The sequence below is a fragment of the Oryctolagus cuniculus genome, chromosome 20, assembly GCF_051225735.1.
Source record: "Oryctolagus cuniculus isolate XC-2025 breed Fujian yellow rabbit chromosome 20, ASM5122573v1, whole genome shotgun sequence".
In the NCBI taxonomy this organism is placed as follows: domain Eukaryota; kingdom Metazoa; phylum Chordata; class Mammalia; order Lagomorpha; family Leporidae; genus Oryctolagus; species Oryctolagus cuniculus.
The window spans coordinates 24,131,241-24,153,776 of NC_142886.1; the positions used below are offsets into that span (position 1 = coordinate 24,131,241).

The 22,536-nt window shown below is 47.4% G+C and overlaps 1 protein-coding gene, 1 long non-coding RNA gene and 1 pseudogene across 21 annotated transcripts in view; 1 reads left to right on the plus strand and 2 right to left on the minus strand.

The window, feature by feature from the left end:
* Window positions 1–348: 348 nt before the first annotated feature.
* The window catches only part of HEATR4 (HEAT repeat containing 4), a 59,618-nt gene continuing 37,430 nt past the window's right edge, over window positions 349–22,536 (minus strand). For 3 of the 4 annotated variants that reach the window (XM_070065249.2, XM_070065248.2, XM_089322324.1), the window contains 7 exons: window positions 21,879–22,059; window positions 21,325–21,394; window positions 20,427–20,616; window positions 19,740–19,818; window positions 17,693–17,852; window positions 15,502–15,560; window positions 349–661 (listed from right to left, as the gene is read on the minus strand). In XM_070065249.2, the coding sequence (XP_069921350.2) occupies window positions 497–661; window positions 15,502–15,560; window positions 17,693–17,852; window positions 19,740–19,818; window positions 20,427–20,616; window positions 21,325–21,394; window positions 21,879–22,059 (904 nt within the window). In that variant the 3' untranslated portion in view covers window positions 349–496. The remainder of the gene's footprint in view (window positions 662–15,501; window positions 15,561–17,692; window positions 17,853–19,739; window positions 19,819–20,426; window positions 20,617–21,324; window positions 21,395–21,878; window positions 22,060–22,536) is intronic. The other variant, XM_089322323.1, reaches the window with a different exon arrangement.
* Window positions 3,376–4,335, minus strand: LOC149120104 (GTP-binding nuclear protein Ran-like; annotated as a pseudogene).
* LOC103351691 (ribosomal oxygenase 1) overlaps window positions 13,384–22,536 on the plus strand; it is a 32,445-nt gene continuing 23,292 nt past the window's right edge. For 4 of the 17 annotated variants that reach the window (XR_016226583.1, XR_016226578.1, XR_016226582.1 and 1 more), the window contains exons 1-2: window positions 13,415–15,781; window positions 16,302–16,476. This is a non-coding gene — a long non-coding RNA (ribosomal oxygenase 1). Of the gene's footprint in view, window positions 15,782–16,301; window positions 16,477–17,606; window positions 17,731–18,193; window positions 18,310–22,536 lie in introns of those variants that run through there. The other 13 variants (XR_016226577.1, XR_016226581.1, XR_016226580.1 and 10 more) reach the window with 7 other exon arrangements.

The following is a 22,536-nucleotide window of genomic DNA, read 5'->3' on the forward strand; positions in this document are numbered from 1 at the left end:
GGCTGCAGTTAAAGAACCTGCTCTAGAACAAGACAAGACTTGTGGATAAAAAAAAAAAAAAAAGAAAGAAAGAAAAGTCATCTGAGCCGTTTCCTTTCTAGATAAACAGGATTCTAGTTTGGGTTTCAGAGGGCATTATGCACAGCTTGTAAAAGATGCTGAGTCTTTCGATGTTTCTGGCAAAATTTGGAACTGACTTATGTTTGGGGCACGACCATTCTAGGGCATGAGAAAATAGGCTCTTTCACCTAATGTGATGTCAGTTTCCTTTAATCTGTGTAAAGGGTGCACCTTAAGAAATCAGAGATACTGCTAAATAATTTTTCTTTATAAACAGTGACAACAAGATTGTATAGTATCATTTAATGAGACAAAATTTGACCAAATCCACAGTTGTCTGTGTCTTGGAGCAAGAGACGCATCCAGCAGCCCAGATATGAGAACCTTTTTTCTAGAGGGAGCAGGCATGATGCTGGGGGGAAAAAAATCTGAGTATTTACTCATAGAAAGCTGAGTTGTCAGATCCAAATGGCTCCGTATCAGTTGTATTTTCCCAGTTGGTATGCAGATTCTTGACAAATGATGAGCTATTTCTGTTTCTTGTGTTGAGGCGTAGGACTGGACTTTGTAACCAGGGACTTGGCGTGTGGGGCTTCACAGGCTGCAGAGAAATGTTAATGTATGAGTGCCTAAGCTAAACATGTGAACCAACGTGAGAAAGTGGGCCCAAGTGCACCTTTTGCCAGAGTGACTCTGTAAATGACTATACTAAGTAAGAAAACAGAACCCACGAGTCAAGATCTGTTTCCTTGACCCTAGGCAGAAGCCCAATGTGGAGAACAGGCCTGAACTGCTGAGCCGAGAAGACTGGGATATCTGCCCGGTGATCTTTGGGGTTAGCTTGTGTTTTCCATATCTTTACTATTATGCGAAGTAGCCCCAGCTGTAGGATACCCTTGCGGCTCTGAGTGAAGACCCTTATTCCTGGGATGTGCTGGGGAGACAGATTTGCTCAGGTGAATCTACTGCTCTATCTTAACCTCATAAACCACTGTAGTGTTGAACAGGGTTGAACTTGTACCAAAGTTAAACCACTGCAGGAGCCTAGGTAGAGCTGTTATCAATGCAGGCATCTGTATAGTAATACTAAATATTAGTATTTAGTGGAATACTAAAAGGGATATCCACTTCACTTCCAAATGTGTTCTTAGCCTGGGCAAAAGTACAAATGGAAGCCAACTGACCATACGTCTAAGTACTTAAATATTGTAAACCAAGCTAAGAAGCTGTTGGGTAAAATGGGCTTTATCACCTACCTTGACAAGGAGACCAGACTGGAATTCGGAGTACTCAGATTCTTTGGAGTCCGTGTTAGAATTTGGTGGCACAGGAAAGAGGAGCTGCAGCCTACTCGTCCCTTGCCCTTCCCAGCTCTTTCCCACACTCACAGTTACATGTGGACACTCGGGCTGCATGTCCAAGCTCTGTGCCCGTGTCCCTGCAGAGAACTGCCCGTTGGTCATTCCCTGTCTGAGAGTGCAAACACTGGCAAGACTGCCCACTCTTGGGAAGACAGTTCAGTCCACCAAACCTTGAAAATGCCAGACTTTTCGGGTGTCCAGATTATGTGGTCTATAAGGCAGAATGCAGGCTTTCGCAGGTCATGTCTGTGTGACCCAGTGGATCTTGCCGTTAGGAGGGGTATGGCTAGAATAAGAGACGAGCTCCCAAACTGAGGTCCCAGGACAGAGGACCCTCCTGCTCTAGGTGTTACTGGTGAGGGAGATGCAAGATCTAGATGACCAGATGTAAAATTTTATTGATTTATTTATTTTTTAATTTTTTGACAGGCAGTGATAGTGAGAGAGAGAGAGAGAGAGAGACAGAGAGAAAGGTCTTCCTTTTTCCGTTGGTTCACCCCCAAATGGCAGCTGCGGCCGGCGCACCGCGCTGATCCGAAGCCAGGAGCCAGGAGCTTCTTCCTGATCTTCCATACGGGTACAGGGCCCAAGCACTTGGGCCATCCTCCACTGCTCTCCCGGGCCATAGCAGAGAGCTAGAGTGGAAGAGGAGCAACTGGGACAGAATCCAGCACCCCAACCTGGACTAGAATCCCGGGGTGCCGGCATTGCAGGCGGAGGATTAGCCTAGTGAGCCACGGCGCTGGCCCAGATGTAAGAGTTAAGACTGTCTTCCAGGAAATCTCCCTTTGCTCATGGGATCGCTAAACTGTGATATGACATGAAGGCACAGGATATAAAGAATAGTCCTATGGTGTCCAACGTTAAAGTATATTGATTACAGAAGAACAAGATTCGAACTGTGCAGGGCTAGAAGCTAGTTTATGGAGAATTCTTCTACTCATCATAATTATAAAAAAAGGATTTAGTTCTCATTGTTCAAGAAAGTTCTTTCTTGATAAGCTACTGTTATAAACATAACAGATGTTTTTCTCTTTTGATAGACATTAAGGAATAGAATTTTAAAAAATATTTGAAACACAATATTATTCAGATTTTAAATGAAAATATAAGAATGACTGTAACAAACAAGATTTCACCACTCAATATTGTGATGTAGCAATGTTATATTTAAAACTCAAGAAGGTAAGGTGCCGGTGCTGTGGTGCAGTGGGTTAATACCCTGGCTTGAAGCCCCGGCACCCCATATGGGCGTCAATTCTAGACCCAGCTACTCCACTTCCCATCCAGCTCTCTGCCAGGGCCTGGGATAGCAGTAGAAGATGGCCCATGTCCTTGGGCCCCTGCACCTGCATGGGAGACCTGGAGGAAGCTCCTGGCTCCTGGCTTCAGATCAGCACAGCTCTGGCCGTTGTGGCCAATTGGAGAGTGAACCATCGGATGGAAGACCTCTCTCTCTCTCTCTCTCTCTCTCTGCCTCTCCTCTCTCTGTGTAACTCTGACTTTCAAATAAATAAATAAATCTTAAAAAAAAAAAAAACTCAAGAAGGTGGGGTCAGTGCTGTGTGCAGCAGGTTAAGCCTCTGCCACGGCACCCACATCCCATATGGGTGCTGGTTTGTGTCTTGGCTGCTCCTCTTCTGATCCAGCTTTCTGCTATGGCCTGGGACAGCAGTGGAGGATGGCCTAAGCTATTGGGCCACTGCACCCATGTGGGAGACCAGGAATAAGCTCCTGGCTCCTGACTTTGGACTGGCCCAGATCCGGCCATTGTGGCCATTTTGGAGAGTGAACTCGTGGATGGAAGACCTCTCTCTCTGTCGCTACCTCTCTCTGTCTGTAACTTTACCTCTCAAATAAATAAATAAAATCTTTACTAGAAAAAAAAACACCTGTCAATAAAATAAAACTCAAGAAGGAAATGACTGCTCTCCAAAACAGATAAATATGTAAATCCAAAATATGAAGGTATTTTTCAAACTGCCACCTTCCCTCAAAAGCCCATTCATCTCTTTCAGCATTCCACAGAGGAAGCACAGGGTCTGCGTAGTTAGAGAACACGGTGCACACAAGCTGCACCCCTGACATCACAGGACAGCTGCCTATAAAGCTAGAACTCTGATGTCTGGCTCCAGAATCATTTTCTCACGGCCAGCATCCTCATCCAGGAGAGCAGTGTCTGAAGAAGCTCTAAATCATGCGGAGCCTGTGCTGCCCCGGCTGGCTCCATGACAGCCCCTGGTGGGGCAAGAGCGGGCATGGCAACAAACTCCAAATTAGGGTCTCCCACAGGCTTTCTAGCAAGCCAGAGGAAGGCTTTCCCAAGTCATGGATACTTTGGCAGAAATGTCATACTACTGAAGATTCTTCTTTGGGTAGCAGACAATAGATTTTATCTTCATTTTACTGTTCTTAATAGCTGCTCTGTTGCTACAAACACGATGGGGGTTTTTGCATATCTGTATCAGATCTTTATGCCAGTTGGGCCCATTCTTGTAACTTTTGATGGTGTACCAAACATAGTAATGGCACACTGGGCTTGGCTATAATAGCCATCTTTCAGTCCACCAATTTTTTTCTGGCCAGCTACTATATATCCCATACATTGGATTTGATAGGTCCTCTGCTGGTGTGGACCTCAGCATCCAGCATGGCTCCGTATGAGTACTTCTCAAATTCACTGACCAAAGGACATTTCATGAATGTAGGTTTTCTAGTACCACCATTATCAACAGTACAAGTTTGAATTGAGCATGGGGCTCCGCTTGGACAGCCACCATGGTATCTGTCCCAGATACATTTTCAGAAAATAGAATTGATCAGAATTTGTGTTTACAGAGAATAAATCTGCAGTGAGAGGCACATCAATGAGTTTGTCATTGTGTGTGTGCTTGTATTTATATATATGTATATATATACATATACATATATATATATGTGTATATATATAGAGAGAGAGGCTTCGGGTCGGTTCAGCTCAAGCCACTGCAGGCAACTGGGGAGTGAACCAGTGGATGGAAGACACCTCTCTCTTTCTCTGCCTCTCCTCCCTCTGTGTAACTGTGACTTTCAAGTAAACTAAATAAATCTTTAAAAAAAAATCTTAAGAGCTATGTCAAATGCCCACCCCTCATTCTTTTTCAACAATATATATAATATATATATTATATATATAATAAATAGGGGGCCAGCACTGTGGTGTAGCAAGTAAAGCTGCTGCCTGCAGAGCCAGCAGCCCATATGGGTGCTGCTTCGAGTCCTGGCTGCTCCACTTCTGATCCAGCTCTTTGCTATGGTCTGGGAAAGCAGTAGATGGCTTAAGTCCTTGGGCCCCTGCTCCTGTGTGGGAGACCCAGAAGAAGCTCCTAGCTTCGGATCGGCCCAGCTCTGGCCATTGTGGCCGTTTGATGAGTTAGCCAGTGGAAGGAATACCTCTTTCTCTCTCTCTCTCTCTCTCTCTCTCTCTCTCTCTGCCTCTCTGTAACTCTGCCTTTCAAATGAATAAATAAATCTTTAAAGGTAATAAATAAGTAGGAAGTTTTTTATTATAATGGCTTATTTCTGATTTTTATGCTTGATTATTCTTTAAAATTAATCTCAGAATTTTAACATCAGAGTTTGATAAGTGCTCACTTTTATATTTGCAGAAGGAACATAATGCCTTTTATAATATTCCTTATTTCATCAACAATGTCTGATTATATACTTTTTATATAATTTGTATAATTTAATTAACTATCATAATCAATATACTGTTACCAATTTTTCATTACTTAAAAATGGATAAATTAGGGGCCAGCGTGGTGGCGCACTAGGTTAATCCTACACAAAACCCATATGTTCTAGTCTCGGCTGCCCCTCTTCCAGTCTAGCTCTCTGCTGTGGCCCGGGAAGGCAGTGGAGGATGGCCCAAGTGCTTGGGCGCCTGCACCCGCGTGGGAGACCAGGAAGGAAGCTCCTGGCTCCTGGCTTCGGACGGCATAGCTCCGCCCGTGGCAGTCATTTGGGGAGTGAACCAACAGAAGGAAGACTTTCTGTCTCTCTGTCTGTAACTCTACCTGTCAAATAAATAAAAATCTCTAAAAAAATTATAAAAAAATGGATAAATCGGCCGGCGCCGTGGCTCAATAGGCTAATCCTCCACCTAATGGCGCCGGCACACCGGGTTCTAGTCCCGGTCAGGGCGCCGGATTCTGTCCCGGTTGCCCCTCTTCCAGGCCAGCTCTCTGCTGTGGCCCGGGAGTGCAGTGGAGGATGGCCCAAGTGCTTGGGCCCTGCACCCCATGGGAGACCAGGATAAGTACCTGGCTCCTGCCATCGGATCAGTGCGGTGCGCCGGCTGCAGCGCGCCAGCTGTGGCGGCCATTGGAGGGTGAACCAACAGCAAAGGAAGACCTTTCCCTCTGTCTCTCTCTCTCACTATCCACTCTGCCTGTAAAAAATAAAGTAAAATAAAATAAAATAAAATAAATGGGTAAATTAATTATAATGGACCATTAACATTTTAAATTTGAGTTCAAGATTTAGTCCTCTAATAATTATTTTATTATATTTTATAATAGTATATGTTTTCTTTTAAATTTGAGAGAGAGAAAGAAAGCTTGTTCTCATCCACTGGTCGGTTCCTAATACCTGCAACAGCTGGGGCTGGGTCAGGCTGAAGTCGCAGAGAGCTGGGAACTCAATCCATGTGGTAGCAGGGACTCAAATACTTGAACCTTCATCTGCTATCTCACAGGGTGTGGTTAACAGGAAGCTGATATCAGGAGCAGAGCCAATCCTCAAACCTAGGCATTCTGATATGGGTGCCCCAAGCAATACCCTTTTTTTTTCTTAAGATTTTTTTTTTTAGTTACTTAAAAGATAATTACATAGAGAGAAAGAGAGAGAGAGAGAAAGAGACTGAGAGATAAAGACAGAGACAGGAATTTACCATCTGCTGGTTCACTGGTTCACTCTCCAAATGGCCACAATAGCTGGGGCTGGGCCAGGCCAAAGCCAGGAGCCTGGAACTTCATCCAGTTCTCCCATGTGGCTGGTAGGGGCACAAGTACTTGGGCCACCTTCTGCTGCTTTCCCAGGTGCATTAGCAGGGAGCTGAATTGAAATTGGGGCAGCCAAGATTTGAACTGGGGTTCATATGGGATGCCAGTATCACAAGTGGTGGTTTAACCTGCTGTGCCACAGTACTGCCCTCCCAAAACCATCTTAAGGGGCTGGTGCTGTGATGTAGCGGGTAAAGCAGCCGCCTGTGGTGCTGGCATCCAATATGGACGCCGGTTCGAGATCCGGCTGTTCTATTTCCTATCCAGCTCTCTGCTATGACCTGGGAAAGCAGTGGAAGATGGCCTAAGTCCTTGGGTCCCTGAACCCACATGGGAGACCTGGAAGAAGCTCTTGGCTCCTGGCTTCGGGTCAGCTCAGCCAACCCCCGTTGCAGCCAATTAGGGAGTCAATCAGCAGATGAAAGACCTCTCTCTCTCCTCCTCCTCTCTCTCTCCCCCTCTCCCTCTCTCTCTGCCTCTCCTCCCTCTGTGTAACTGTGACTTTCAAGTAAAAAAATAAATCTTTAAAAAAAAATCTTAAGAACTATGCCAAATGCCCACCCCTCATTCTTTTTTTTTTTTTTTTACAATTTCCTAATAAAAAACACTTGAGTCATTTCCAGTTGTGAAATTATAAGTAATGAGCATCTTTGTCTATGTTTACATGGTGAATATTTTTAAAGGATAGATTTCTAGAAGTAGAAGTACTGGGTCAAAGATAGTAAAGTTTTGATGAGCTGTCATCTACAGTATACACCAGGCTATCTCAATGATAATCACTGTTTTTTGTTTGTTTGTTTGTTTTTTGACAGGCAGAGTTAGTGAGAGAGAGAGAGACAGAGAGAAAGGTCTTCCTTCCGTTGGTTCAACCCCCAAATGGCCACTATGGCCGGCGCTGTGCCAATCTGAAGCCAGGAGCCAGGCGCTTCCTCCTGGTCTCCCATGCGCTGCAGGGCCCAAGCACTTGGGCCATCCTCCACTGCCTTCCAGGGCCACAGCAGAGAGCTGGACTGGAAGAGGAGCAACCAGGACAGAATCTGGCGCCCCAACCGGGACCAGAACCTGGAGTGCCGGCGCCGCGAGCAGAGGACTAGCCTAGTGAGCTGTGGCGCCAGCCAATCACTGTTAAATATTATGGTGTAAAGAGTCTCCACCTTTTTCTAGTAGTATGTATGGATGTATGCATGGATGGTAGGTAGATACATGCATATGCACTGACACACACACATATGACCAAATAGGATTCTGTTGTAATACTTATTTTGCCTACATTCCCTCATTCAAGAATATTTAAAAATCATTATTATTTTATTTTGCTAGACTTATTTATTTGAAAGTCCCAATTACAGAGAGAGGCAGACACAGAGATGGAGAGAGATCTTCCATCCACTGGTTCAGTACCCAGATGATCACAATGCCCAGTGCTGCTGGGCCAGACTGAAGCCAGGAGTCAGGAGCCTCCTCTAGGTCTCCCATGTGGGTATCAAGGGCCCAAGCACTCGGGCCATCCTCCACTGCCTTCCCAGGCCATTAGCAGGGAGCTGCACCGGAAGCAGAACAGTCGGGAAATGAACTGGCGCCCCTTGGGATGCTGGCGTCATAGGCAGCGGCTTCACCCACTAGGCCATGACACTGGCCCCCACTATTCTTAAATTATATATCTGAACGTGGTTATTAATAACTACTTTTGTAGTGAGAACTAAGTAGAGCCACAGGAAGAGTGATGAAATTAAAGATAAGTCTGTTTCCACAAGGCAACTCCCAGCCACAGGGGAACCAGAGGACAGAGAAATCAACAAGACCCTTTATTGGAGGAAATCACAGCATGTTGAAAAAAGAAAAGGATGAGGTCACAGGAAAGACTGGGAGGAGGAGATATTTACATAGGATATGGAAATGATAAACTTACAGTCTCTTGTAATAGGGAGCAGAGGCCCCCAGCTCTGCAGTCAGAGATGTGGCCTTTGTCAACTGGAAACCACTCTCTTTAGAAAAGCAATTAGAGTTCCCAGTTATAACTGCGACCTGCTCTCTTCTCCAACATTTCCCCAAGCAATCTAACACGGCCTTTGTGTCAAGAGGGAAGAGGGCTCCCCCTCCTGCTGTTCCTATCTCCAGACACTGCAGCCCCGCCGCAGAGGGGACTTGTGGGGAGAACAGGAATTGGTTTCAGCCCTTACCTCATCCCTTGACCAGGAATCCCTGTGCAGAGCAGTACCTACATAATCTCACAAACTGGCCTTGTCAGATATAGTCCTCACAGGTTTGTTTAAGCTTCTGTACAGCATATACAAAACAACAAACTTCCCAACCCTCACTTTCACCCTGCCCAACTCGAGAAGTTCTCTGCAGGGTAAGGTTAATCACTGCTAGGAGGCCTGCATCGCATATAGGACTGCCCGGGTTCAAGTCCCGGCTCTGCTTCCAATTCCAGCTGCTTCTTTTTTTAAAGATGTATTTATTTTATTTGAAAAGCAGAGTTACAGAGAGGTAGAGAGAGAGAGAGAGAAAAAGAGAGATGTCTTCTATCCACTGGTTCACTCCCCAAATGGCTGCAATGGCTGAAACTGTGCTGATCTGAAGCCAGGAGCCAGGACCTTCTTCCGGGTCTCCATTTGGGTGAAGGGGCCCAAGGCTTGGGTCATCTTCTACTGCTTTCCCAGGCCATAGCAGAGAGCTGGACTGGAAGTGGAGCAGCCAGGACTTGAACCAGCATCCATATGGGAGGCCAGCACTGCAGGTGGTGGCTTTACCTGCTATGCCACATAGCCAGCCCCCTAATTCCTGCTTCTTGCCAAGGTGTACCCTGGAAGGCAACAGGTCATGACTGAAGTACTTGGGTTCCTATCATCTAGTGGGAGACTGAAATTGAGTTACTGGCTCCTGCCTTTGGCCTGGCCAAGCCTCAGCTGTTGTGGGATTTAGGGAGTGAACCAGCAGATGGGAGATCTCTCTGCCTTTCAAATTGAAAAAAAAAAAAAAAGAAAAAAAAGAACTTCTTTGCCCCACTCAACCAATCCATTTCTTCCAACTAGACCAGTGGCAGGTAAGTCATTATATGGAGCTTTGCTACATAATAAAAAATTATTATAGCTACCATTTAAAAGTGTTTAGCTCTGTACAAAGTCTTGTGCTAAGTGCCTTAAATCCATGACTTCATCCTCACAACAATCCTGTGAAGAAGTAGGTTCAATTCTTATGCCCATCTTACAGATGTGGTCACCAAGACCTGAGAGGATAACTTGCCTGAGCCGATTGTCCCAAATAAGGCATAGGAAAGACTCGATTCTGGTTGGTCTGCTTATCACAAACATTTCCTGTGCACCTTCTTTGTGAAAAGGAAGTGTGTCAAAATCAAGCGAGGATAAGAAAAGGCATAAGGAACTCCTCTCCTTGAAGGAATTTACAGTTTAGGGAGGAACAGGACAAGGACATAAATCACCAACATGAGGCACGGTGTGTTAAAATCATGTGAAAGAAAAAAACTGTGTTCAGGGAGATGGTAGAGCCTTTTGTGAGAGACAGGACACACAATGGGCTGTTTATGGTTTTGACAGAAGACTGGAAGTTAACCTTTAGAAAGAACAATATGGGAAACATGAAGGATGGATGATGTAGGCAAAGAACAGCAGGCTAGCTTGCAGAAGTAGAGTGTAAGGGAGTGGTGGCTGACAGGCTAAGACGTTCTGTGACTTCAGCGCTAGCTGAAGAGTTCGCGTTGGTGGATGGAGCCCTTGGATAGATTTTGAGTAAAGCGATGATGAGTTTGAGGCCACAATTTGAGAACATTAATCTTGTAGCGACGTGTGATTTAGCCTGGCATAGGAGAGATTAAAAGCAGACACTACTCAGGAGACTAGCTACTTGTATCAGACCAGGGCTTCTCTACATTGGCACTATTGACCTTTTTGGTCAGATTATTGCTTTTGTGTGTGTTTGGACGAGGTAGGGGTATGTTATCCTTTGCATTGTGGGCTATTTAGAAGCATATCATTTAAATTTTCTTGAAAGGGAGGGAAGGAGAGAGTGAGAAAGAGAGAGGGAGGGAGAGAGAGAGATTGACTCATCTTCTATTTGTTGTTCTCAAACACTGGCAACACTCGGGGCTGGGCCAGGCCTAAGTCAGGAGGCCAGGATTCAATTCCATGGGTGGCAGGGACCCAAGTACCTGAGTTACTACCTGTTACCTCGAAGGCTGTATAAGCAGGAAGATGGCTGGGAAGTGGAGGAGCTGCAACTTGAACTAGGTGCTCTGATCTGGAATGTGGGCATCCCGAGCATCCTAACTGCTGCACCAAACATTCACCCCAGCACCTCTAGTTTCTCCCCAGTAGACATTAGAACCACCCCTCCCCTCATAAGATATTGACAAATGTCTTCAGGGAGGCAAAACTGACCCCAGAGATCTGTGTAATGGAGCACGTGAGAAATAAAAAAAGAGAAAAGATGGCTGTTACACATGAGTGTAACGCCTTGGCAAGCATTTGGATAGGAGTGTGGCCAAGAAAGAGGATGGCCACGGCGGCCATTGGAGGGTGAACCAAAGGTAAAGGAAGACCTTTCTCTCTGCCTCTCTCTCTCACTGGCCACTCTGCCTGTCAAAAAAAAAAAAAAAAAAAAAAAAAAAAGTTCAAACAGAAGCAAAGAAAAGGTCCTAGAGGCTATGTAATCTAATAATCTAATGTGAGGGCTCTTCAAAAGTACAGAGAACAATAGGATTAAATGATAGGTTTATTCAGATATAAAACAACTTCAGGAGCCATGCAGACTTTTTTCATAATATGCTTTTTCCATGAACTGTTTGAAGAGTCCTTGTATGCACGGATTTCAATTTTTTTGCACCCAAACTTTTTTTTTTTTGACAGGCATAGTGGACAGTGAGAGAGAGAGACAGAGAGAAAGGTCTTCCTTTGCCGTTGGTTCACCCTCCAATGGCCGCCGCGGCCGGCACACTGCGGCCGGCGCACCGCGCTGATCCGATGGTAGGAGCCAGGAGCCAGGTGCTTTTCCTGGTCTCCCATGGGGTGCAGGGCCCAAGCACCTGGGCCATCCTCCACTGCACTCCCGGGCCACAGCAGAGGGCTGGCCTGGAAGAGGGGCAACCGGGACAGAATCCGGTGCCCCGACCGGGACTAGAACCCGGTGTGCCGGCGCCGCTAGGCGGAGGATTAGCCTAGTGAGCCGTGGCGCCGGCCCCAAACTTTTTTTTTTTTTTTTTTTTTTTAAATTTGACAGGTAGAAAGAGAGAGAGAGAGAGAGAGAGAGAAAGGTCTTCATTCTGTTGGTTCACTCCCCAAATGGCCGCCACGGCCGGCGCTGCGCCGTTCTGAAGCCAGGAGCCAGGTGCCTCCTCCTGGTCTCCCACGTGGGTGCAGGGGCCCAAGCACTTGGGCCATCCTCCACTGCCTTCCCAGGCCACATCAGGGAGCTGGACTGGAAGAGGAGCAACCGGGACTAGAACCCAGTGCCCACATGGGAAGCCGGTGCCGCAGGCGGGGGATTAACCAAGTGAGCCACAGCGCCGGCCCCCACAAGCTTATTTTTAAATTGCATTTTCCACAAACTTTCTGAAGTACTCTCTATGCTTACCCTTGTTTGCAACATTGTAAGCAGAGCAATTTGGTAAATCTTTTTGGAGGAGAGTTTGGTAAAACCTAATAACAAAATTTATTTTGTGCTTGACTCAGCAATTCTACTTTTGGGAATTCATCTTAAATGATTTAAATAAAGACAACCTATGTACAAAGCAGCAGTAGTTTCTCTCTCTCTTTAAGATTTATTTATTTATCCATGTGAAAGTTAGAGTTACACAGACACACACACACCTTCCAGTCCCTGCATCATTCCCCAAGATGGCTGCAAGGGCCAGGGCCGGCCCAGGCTCCGGGTCTCTCTTGTGGATGGCAGGGGTTCAAGTACTTGGGCCGTCTTCTGCTGCTTTCCCAGGCTACAGCAGGGAGCTGGATCAGAAGTTGTGGTATAGCCGGTAAAGCGACTGCCTGTGATTCTGGCATCTCATTTGGGCATTGGTTCCCATCCCAGCTGCTCCACTTTCAATCCAGCTCCCTACTAATGTGCCTGGGGAAGCAGAGGAAGATGGTGCAGGTGCTTGGGCCCCTGCACCCATGTGGGAGACCTGGAAGAAGCTCCTGGCTTTGGCCTTGTCCAGCCCTGGCCATTTGCAGCCATTTGGGGAGTGAAGCAGTGGATGAAAGATCTCTCTGTCTCTCCCTTTCTCTGTATCTCTTTCAAGTAAATAAACTTTTTTTTTTTTTTAAAGGTGGAACAGCAGAACACAAACCAGAATATGGTTATATGGGATGCCAGCGAGGCAGGTGGCAACTTCCCCCTCTAGGTCACACACCTGTCCGGACAGCAGTCATAACAGCATGACATCTACCGCCTTTCCCGTGGTGAAAGGCACAAACTTCAGAAGCTGATTAAGATCGAAAAAGAATCCATAGCTGTGAGACAAAGTCCCAGGGGAGTGGGGAGTCAGCTAGCAGGGATGCAAGTCGAGAAGTCCATAACAACCACTGCTGGGCTTTGTAAAGGGGAAAGGAGGAGGAACTCTTAGATAAGGCTTCGATAAATGAAGTCATCTCTAGGGACAAGAGGACCGGGCGAGGTTTGTGTAGAAAGTCATACTTTGCCTGAGGGTATTCCTTGAAGGTAACAATTGTGCACTTTCTGGTGGGTAGCTACTGGGAAACACGCCTGGAGGAACGGTGCAATAGGCAGACTAGAAGGGAAAAGCAACCAAGTAGCCTCCTTTCTCCTGTTGTTCCAACCAACGTGCTTTTTAACTTGTCCTCTGGACATGGGATCCTTGTCAGTTCGTTTGGCAGGGATTCTGCCGCCCCAGTGCGAAAGCACGCATCTAGGAAAAGCAACCTTTGCTAATCAAGAAAACGGGAGGGGTGGGGCGCACGAAGAGTGGGCGTGACCAGCCCAGGAGACCACGCCCCCTTCCCAGAGTGCACCGCGGCCGGCGCCGGCGTGAGACCCTTTCTCTTCGGCTCGAACCCGGCTCTGGGGGGGACTGTCGGGCCATGGACGGGCTTCGGGCTAGCGCGGGACTGCTGAGGCGCGGGCGGCTGAGACGTCGGCGCCAGCCCCAGTCCCACGGTGGGTCGGTCCTGGCCCTGCCCTTGAGGCCCAGGAAGATCCGCCGGCAGCTGAGGAGGAGTGTGGCGTCCCGCATGGCCGCGCTGAGGGCTCAGACGTTGCCGAGTGAAGACTCGGAGGACTCGAGGGTCGAGTCGACGTCTGGCGATTTGGGGGGCGCGCTGCCCGGTGGCGCGGCGGCCACGTCGGACGCGGCCCGGCGCGAGCCGTACGGCCACCTCAGCCCCGCAGAGCTGCTGGAGGCCTCGCCCGCCGCGCGCTCCCTGCAGACCCCGCCGGCGCGCGTGGTGGACGCCTCGGCGCTGCTGTGCACCGCCCAACACCTGGCGGCCGCCCCGCCTGCCGGGACCCCCGCCACGCTGCCGGGGCCGCCCGTGGACGGCGCGGATGGGGGGCTGCCCTGGGACTCCCCGCTGCAGCGCGTCTTGGCCGAGCTGAACCGCATTCCCAGCAGCCGGCGGCGGGCGGCGCGCCTGTTTGAGTGGCTCATCGCGCCCATGCCGCCCGACCACTTCTACCGGCGCCTGTGGGAGCGGGAGGCGGTGCTGGTGCGGCGGCAGGACCCCACCTACTACCAGGGCCTTTTCTCCACCGCCGACCTGGACTCGATGCTACGCAACGAGGAGGTGCAGTTCGGGCAGCACCTGGACGCCGCGCGCTACGTCAACGGGCGGCGGGAGACCCTGAACCCGCCGGGTCGCGCCCTGCCCGCTGCAGCCTGGTCCCTGTACCGGGCCGGCTGCTCCCTGCGCCTGCTCTGCCCGCAGGCTTTCTCGGCCACCGTGTGGCAGTTTTTGGCCGTGCTGCAGGAGCAGTTTGGAAGCATGGCCGGCTCCAACGTTTACCTCACGCCCCCCAACTCGCAGGGCTTCGCTCCTCACTACGACGACATCGAGGCTTTTGTGCTGCAGTTGGAAGGCAGGAAGCTCTGGCGCGTCTACCGCCCCCGGGTCCCCACCGAGGAACTGGCCCTGACATCCAGCCCCAACTTCAGCCAGGACGACCTCGGGGAGCCGGTGCTGCAGACCGTGCTGGAACCCGGAGACCTGCTCTATTTCCCGCGCGGCTTCATTCACCAAGCCGAGTGCCAGGAGGGAGCCCACTCTCTGCACCTCACCTTGTCCACGTACCAGCGCAACACCTGGGGCGACTTTCTGGAGGCCGTACTGCCTCTGGCTGTGCAGGCGGCAATGGAAGAAAATGTGGAGTTTCGCAGGGGTCTGCCCCGGGACTTCATGGATTACATGGGGGCCCAGCATTCGGATTCTAAGGATCCACGAAGAACGGCTTTCATGGAGAAGGTGCGTGTCTTGGTTGCCCGCTTGGGACACTTTGCGCCTGTGGATGCTGTGGCTGACCAGCGAGCCAAAGACTTCATCCACGATTCGCTGCCCCCCGTGTTGACTGACAGGGAGAGGGCACTGAGTGTTCACGGGCTCCCGATTCGCTGGGAGGCTGGAGGACCTGTAAACGTGGGCGCCCAGCTGACAACAGAAACCGAAGTCCACATGCTTCAGGATGGGATAGCCAGGCTGGTGGGGGAGGGAGGTCACTTGTTTCTTTATTACACAGTGGAAAACTCCCGCGTTTATCATCTGGAAGAGCCCAAGTGCTTGGAAATATACCCCCAGCAAGCTGACGCCATGGAACTCTTGCTTCGCTCCTACCCAGAGTTTGTCAGAGTAGGGGACCTGCCCTGTGACAGTGTGGAGGACCAGCTTTCTTTGGCAACCATGTTGTATGATAAGGGGCTGCTGCTCACCAAGATGCCTCTAGCCCTAAGCTAGTTTCTTGCTGATTGCTGGAAACAAGGCAGTAGTGATTCTCCCAGAACACTGCCACTATTTTTTTACTTTTGAAAAAAGTGCTCTTACCTTGATGATAACCATCATTGTGCTCACATTTACCTTTATGACTGCATCGACGTCACAGAACTCAGACTGCCTTCTAGGGAAAACCGGCTCATCTAGGTGCAAAAGTAAAATTGGAAGTTAAAGGTGGAAAAGAAGGAGCTATTTCTGCAGAAGTAACCTTGATCCCTGGTTATTTCAGAGCACAACTTCATCCCTCTTCAGTGTGCTGTATAACTCTAGCTGTGACATTTGCTTGAGACGTTAGAAACTTTTTTATTTGGAATTCGCATCTTTGATTTGAGTTCTCTTTCATCAGTTTTGGGGGACGGTTGGGGTCAGTATCTTGTTTGTTATTGAGCTTGTGTGAACATTAGAAAAGTTATTAAAGTGCCAAAGAACATTTCTCTTTTTCTAAGGCTAGATTGTTATGTGGGATGGTTTGAAGAAATGTGGGAGGGAGAGGAAGACAGGAACAATCTCTAATGGCTGAGGTGAAAAGCCATTCGGGGTGGTTGTAGGATGATTAAACGGGGCATGTTAAACAAGCTTTTAAAGAAACTCATCTGATGGAGGCCAGTTCTTTCAACTTAGGGTTAATTTGCTTGTTTTTATTATCTACTTGAATACCAAGCAGCACAGTACCAAAGTTACTTTAACACTAGCAGAGAGTGAGCTTTAAGAAAATTTTGTTTTTGCTGAGTGCTTGCTTTTACCAATGGCTGGCATTAATCCTAAAAGGGGGCAGCATGCTAATAGTTGTGATATCATAGGCCTTAGTCAGCCAATTTGTAGCAAGCTGGCCTTATGGAAAGGCTAGTGTTCAGTTACTGTCCACTTTCATTTTCTTCTGGCAGTTGGAAGAAACTTCCCCAAATCTGGCAAGTGAATATTCTCATGATTGGTGGAAAAGAGCCTGGTGTACCAGAAAGAGCACTGGACTTGGAATCAGAAGACCTGGGTTTGGGGTGGTGGCTGGTAGGCAGCTGGCTGAATGACCTGAGGCTGCTACTGCACCTGGGCACACATTTTGTAAGTATATTTTGGTACAGCTTGATTTCTGCAACTTCATCATACAGGTGGTTGTCTAGCATGCTTTTCACTATATTTAATAGGTTCAGTTATTTGAACTTGAGAACTTTCTGAAGTCTTCATTTATTTGAAAACTTTTTTTTTTCTTTCTTTTTTTGGAAAGGCTCAAACACACACATACACACACAGAGAGAAGAGAGATACCTTCCATCTGCTGGTTCAAATGTACATAACAGCCAGGACTGAGCTAGGCTGAAGCCTGGATCTTTTTTTTTTTTTTTTTTTTGACAGGCAGAGTGGACAGTGAGAGACAGAGACAGAGAGAAAGGTCTTCCTTTGCCGTTGGTTCACCCTCCAATGGCCGCCGTGGCCGGCGCGCTGCGGCCGGCGCACCGCGCTGATCCGATGGCAGGAGCCAGGAGCCAGGTGCTTTTCCTGGTCTCCCATGGGGTGCAGGGCCCAAGCACCTGGGCCATCCTCCACTGCACTCCCTGGCCACAGCAGAGGGCTGGCCTGGAAGAGGGGCAACCGGGACAGAATCCGGCGCCCTGACCGGGACTAGAACCCGGTGTGCCGGCGCCGCTAGGCGGAGGATTAGCCTAGTGAGCCGCGGCGCCGGCCTTGAAGCCTGGATCTTAATCCAGGTCTCCCATGTGGATAGCAGGGACCCAAGCACTTTAGCCATCAACTGCTGCCTCTTAGGGTGTGCATTAGCAAGAAGTCAAAATCAGAAGCAGAGCTGGGACTGAAACCCAGGTACTCCAGAATGGGATGCGATTGTCCTAAGTGGCATCTTAACCACTGTGCCAAATGCCCATTCCATAAAGTCTTTTTTTAAAAATTCACAAAAGCATAGATGTACATAAAGAAAAATGATAGCTCTCTCTCCAACTTCACTTTCCAGAGATAACAACTATTAAAGATTTTTTTAAGGTTTTTTGTTGTTATTTTATAAAGCCTTTTGACCCAACTTTTAAATTAGTTCAAATAAAACTATTATTTTTTTCTTTCTGAGGAACAAAATAGCAAATGATAAAAACCTGAAAGATTAGGAAGAAAATAATAGAAAGCCCGAACAGATAGTGGATAAGAGGGGAAGGAAGTAGCTTTCTTTGATTCTTTTCCTACAGGGCTTGCTACTAACTCCTAAAACATCCAGTTCCTGGAACAGGCTTTTTAAGAGTCAAGTTATAGGACACACTTCTAGGAAACCTACCCTGGAAAGCTTCTTGGAGAAAAGTATGAAGTTCCAATGGCTTTTGCCCCTCTTGGGGTTGTGAGTAAACACGTTTTGCTTCCTCCTTCACTTTTCCTATGACCATCTCAATTTTGAGTATTTTTTGTGTCACCAAGTCTTTTTGGCTTAATGTTTTAATCTAGATTAGAACAACCAATGTTAAAAAATTAATAGCAAATCATCAAAAAGTATTAATAAGTTAACTATACTATGCTTATTACTCTCTTAGGTAGTACATAAAAGCCTGAGAAGATTGTGTTCTTAAGATACTTATACCTGTTAATGCAAATGTTCCTTTAGCTTTTTGGTCATTGATGAAAGGAGTCTGCTAAGAAATCCTTGCTTGGTGTGAAGTAGGTTTTGTGAATTAACTTTTTTTAAAAATTCATTTCTTTGAAATGTAGAGTCACAAAGAGAAAAAGGGAGGGAGGGAGGGAGAGAGAAATATCCTCATCCTCCATCCACTCGTTCTCTCCCCAGATGGCTGTAACAGCTGGGATTGGCCAGGCTGAAGCCAAGAACCAGGCACTGCATCCAGGTCTCCCATGTGGATGGCAGGAATCCAAGTACTTGGGCCATCATCTGTTACCTCCCAGGTACATTGGCAGGAAGCTGGATTCGAAGTGCCTACTAGCCAGGACTTGAAGTGGCACTCCCAATTGGGATGCAGGCAGTCTTCCATCCGCTGGTTCACTCCTCAGATGGCCATAATGGCTGGAGTCGCGCCGATCCGAAGCCAGGAGCTTCTTCCGAGTCTCCCAAGTGAGTGCAGGGGCCCAAGGACTTGGGCCATCTTCTACTGCTTTCCCAGGCCATAGCAGAGAGCTGGATTGGAAGTGGAGCAGCCAGGACTCGAACCAGCGCCCCATGGGACGCCGACGCTTCAGGCCAGGGCTTTTAACCCACTGCATCACAATGCCAGCCCCATGAATTAACTTTTTAAAGTTCGTTTCCCTCTATTCCTTCATTTCATCTCATAGCTTTAAAAATTAGAACACCCAGGGCTGGTATTATGGCAGAGATGGTTAAGCTGCTGCTATGTGCAATGCCAGCATCCCTTATTGAAGCACCAATTCCCATCCTGGCTGCTCTGCTTCAGATCCAGCTCCCTGCTAATGCTCCTGGGAAAGCAGCAGAAGATAAGCCAAGAAGTTGGACCTGCATTCACATCAGAGACAGGTGGGGTTCTAGACTTGTGGCTTCAGCCTGGCCCAGCCCTGGCCATTGTGGCCATTTGAGGAGTGAACCAGCAGATGGAAGATTCTCTTTCTCTCTAACTACCTTTCAAATGAATTATAAATAAATCTTAAAACAAAAAAATAGAACAACCCTTTCAGTTCCCAGAGAGGTCCTTGGGTGAAAGCCCAGATTAGGAATTAGGAAAATTAAGAAGGAAAAAACTAGGGTGTCAACTCCAATGTCTCCTTTATGCCTCTGTGCAAGAAAAAACAGCAAAACAACTTGGGTTTAGCAGATTGGGGGGGGGATGGGGAGGGAAACAATATTTCAGAAACAACAGTAAACTCTGATTTTGAGGGCTATTTGATAGGACTAGTAAGATTTTTGTTTTGGTTCCTTTTCCTAATTTGTATTTATTTTCATTTAATTTAAAAGAGTGAGATAGATATCTTCCATCTGCTCATTTACTTCTCAAATGCCCACAACAGCTAGGGCTGGGCCAGACTGAAATCAGGAACCAGGGGCTCAGGGTCTCCCACATGGGTGGCAGGGACCCAAGTACTAAAATTGTTACCTGCCTTCTCTCAGGTACATATTAGCAGGCAGCTGGATCTGAAGTGGAGGAGCCAAACAGGCACTCCAGCATGGGAAGTGGGCATCTTAACTGCTGTGCCAAACACCCACCGCACTAGTAGGATTTTAGAATTCAGTTACGCATATATGTTTTGTCTTCAAATGGTATGGTATCGATTTCCAGGATTGTAGAAAAAATTTTGGCAGTGAGGAAAAGAGTAAAGGAACTCTTGAGTGCCCTGAGTTTTCTTTAGCATAGTTTACACTTATTTACCCTGTTCTTGATCTCCTGAAGCATTTCCTGATTGCCTTCGTTTTCTAAGTTGAGTATCTTCATTGCTTGGTAAATTTCTCTGAAAGAAAAGGAGCAGTTTAGATTGTTCTGTCCTGTCCTTAGGCAAGAATCCCAAATTCCTGTTCTAATTGCAGTTTTGCTGAGCTCTATCTGCAAAAGTGGTATGATGTTTAAGTTACAAAGATGTTGTGTAGTTTTTGATACATTTGAAGGTACTAAGGTACCATTGAACACCTTTCTGACAGGTACTGTCATCTCATTGATGATCAATGTAGACTATTATCTGTTGGATGAGAAAATGGGCTCAGAGAGTTTGTGTTCCTCATGCAGGCTCACACAGCTATTGCACGACAGAATGGAATTTAGACCCCATTTGTACTCTATAGCCCGTTGTCGCAATAAATGTCAGTTGAACATATGAATAACTTAAAATCTTCCAGAGTGGGGGAGAGAAAAGGCACATGAACTGCATGGAATTTTTCAATCTCATTTAGGCCAATTTTTTTCTGTTACCCACTGGGTAAGTAGGTGTATGGCACAGGCAAGCTTTTGCTTTTAGGGTCATTAGGCAGCCTGGAAAGGCAAGGACGTTCACATATTTAGTGAACAAAGATGGGAGGCTGGTAGCACAAGAAGTCATAGCAGAACTGGAGATTCACTGCCTACCTTAGAACAGCCTCGTGGTTCTCCAGGAGCAGCACATCTAGGAAAGTGTCCCTAACCCGATCCCCTCGGAGTTTGAGGGCCAGGATGCTACGGCAAGCTTCCAGTCGCACACCTGGTGACTCTTCATAGTGGATAGCCCAGAGCAGGAGATCTGTCAGCTGGGGACTCACTTGCCCGATCTGTCCCAGAGCTGCAGAGATGAGCGGGAAGCATGTTTCACTATCACTGGAGTTGGCTACATGCTAGCATCCAGGAATGAACAGAATGAACCTTGAAAGCTTCCTGGGTGGGGGTTGTTGTACCATCCCTGCTCTTTAGGATATGAACACAGACCGCCTATTTAGGTATGAGATATAGGACAGATAACTTGAAAGACCAGCCTAGTCAAGGCAGGGTAATGGGAAGAAATGGCATAGTTATTTCACAAGTTTACCTAGAGCTAATTCTGCTAGGGACATGCCAAAGACCATGTGAAAAGAAGCAATGATAAAGATCTTAAAAAGAAACTAAGAAAATTAGCAGGCAGGGTTTTAGTCTATAGCAATCTTGAGTCTGGTCTGACTTTACAAAGTGCTATAGTTGAAACCTCTAGGGAAAGCAAGATGTATTCAACAGTGTATATCTACTTGGTACATGTCCTTGGAACAGTCCTGGTGGCAGGAACTGTTTTATCTGCCCTTTTCCCTATGAAATTTGACAGAGACCTATACTCAGGATCTTTTACTGACAACTAAAAGAAGAAAATAATCTTTCCATTCTCAGGCAAGGAACTTCTGAGAAGTTAAGCTCATTCCCTCCCCTGTACTCTATTCCCTAACCAGAGAGTTTCTGGGGATCTTTTGTCCTAGCATAGGGGATGGTGTTTAATGCTGAAGAACTGGGGCCTCTACTGTAATACCTCGAATGGCGAAGGCCTTGATTTTCCAGTAAGGATCTCTTTGCATCAGATTCAAGAGGCAGTCCAGCACCTGGGATGGATAAAAGGCAGTGCTAAGTGGGAGACCAGAAACGGGGACTCCTCTCATCTCTGAAAGGTGCTATAACTGAAAAATAACTTTTTATCAATTCTAGTGACAAATGAGCTAGGGCTTGAAGCACCAGCCAGTATACAGTGGATTAGCTAAATTACCTGTTGTGTCTAAACACCTCAATCAGATTTTCCATTAAAAGCGTTCAACTGGAGTTGGTCCTGAAGCCCAGCAGCCCCCAGATAATGAGATGCAGTTAACTGAGGTGAGCTTATAGGATGTAGGGGATGTACCCCAGAGTGAAGCCGGGGCTGGCTGGAAGCTGAATAGTCCTAACTGACGTGGCCCACATACCCCCTCACTTTTCTGGTTCTGGTCTCGTTCTGTGTAGCACAGAATAGTGAGTGTACTGTGCACAAACAAGGGAGGGGAAGACCCTCTTGAGGTCAGTCAGGTGAGTTGAGGATGTGTTTCCCTGACTTACCATCTTATTGCGGATCTGTAGGGCACCAGCCGCCAAACAGGCTGCCTGCCGCACTGCTATGAAGTTGTCAGAGAAGCAGTTCAGGAAGCTGGGGAGGAGCTTGGCGGTCATGAGCTTGAGCCCACCTACCAGGGAGAGGGCCTCCACGCGCTCCTGAGAATTCCCTTGGCCCAGCTTGACTCTGCAAGGCACAAGCTGCTTTATTTTCCACCCTGAACTCCCAGTGTCTCCCTCCCCCGACGTCCCCTTGTCCTCAGGAGTCACTTGAGTCCCTGTTACCTAGCTGTGCTACGCTCTCAGCTGTGTTAAATGACTGCATCAAGGAAACTTTATTCAACTTGCACCCTTGTCACAGTCAATGTCTCTTCTGCATTGCCCTCACATGTCCATTTTTGTAATTGGCTCCCAGTCTGGAACGTCTATGCAGTCCTGCACATCCTCCATGAAACTTGGCCTTACTCTTCTACCCCATATGGAGTATTTCTTTTTTCTTTTCTTTTCTTTTTTTTTTTTTTTTGCCATAGCAGTTATAGTATATGTCATGTGTTCTAGTTTCTAATATGATTTGATATTTTTTAGTTTATTATTTGAGAGGCAACGAGACAGAGCTTCCACCCAGTGGTTCACTCCCTAAATTCCCACACTGGCTAAGCCTGGG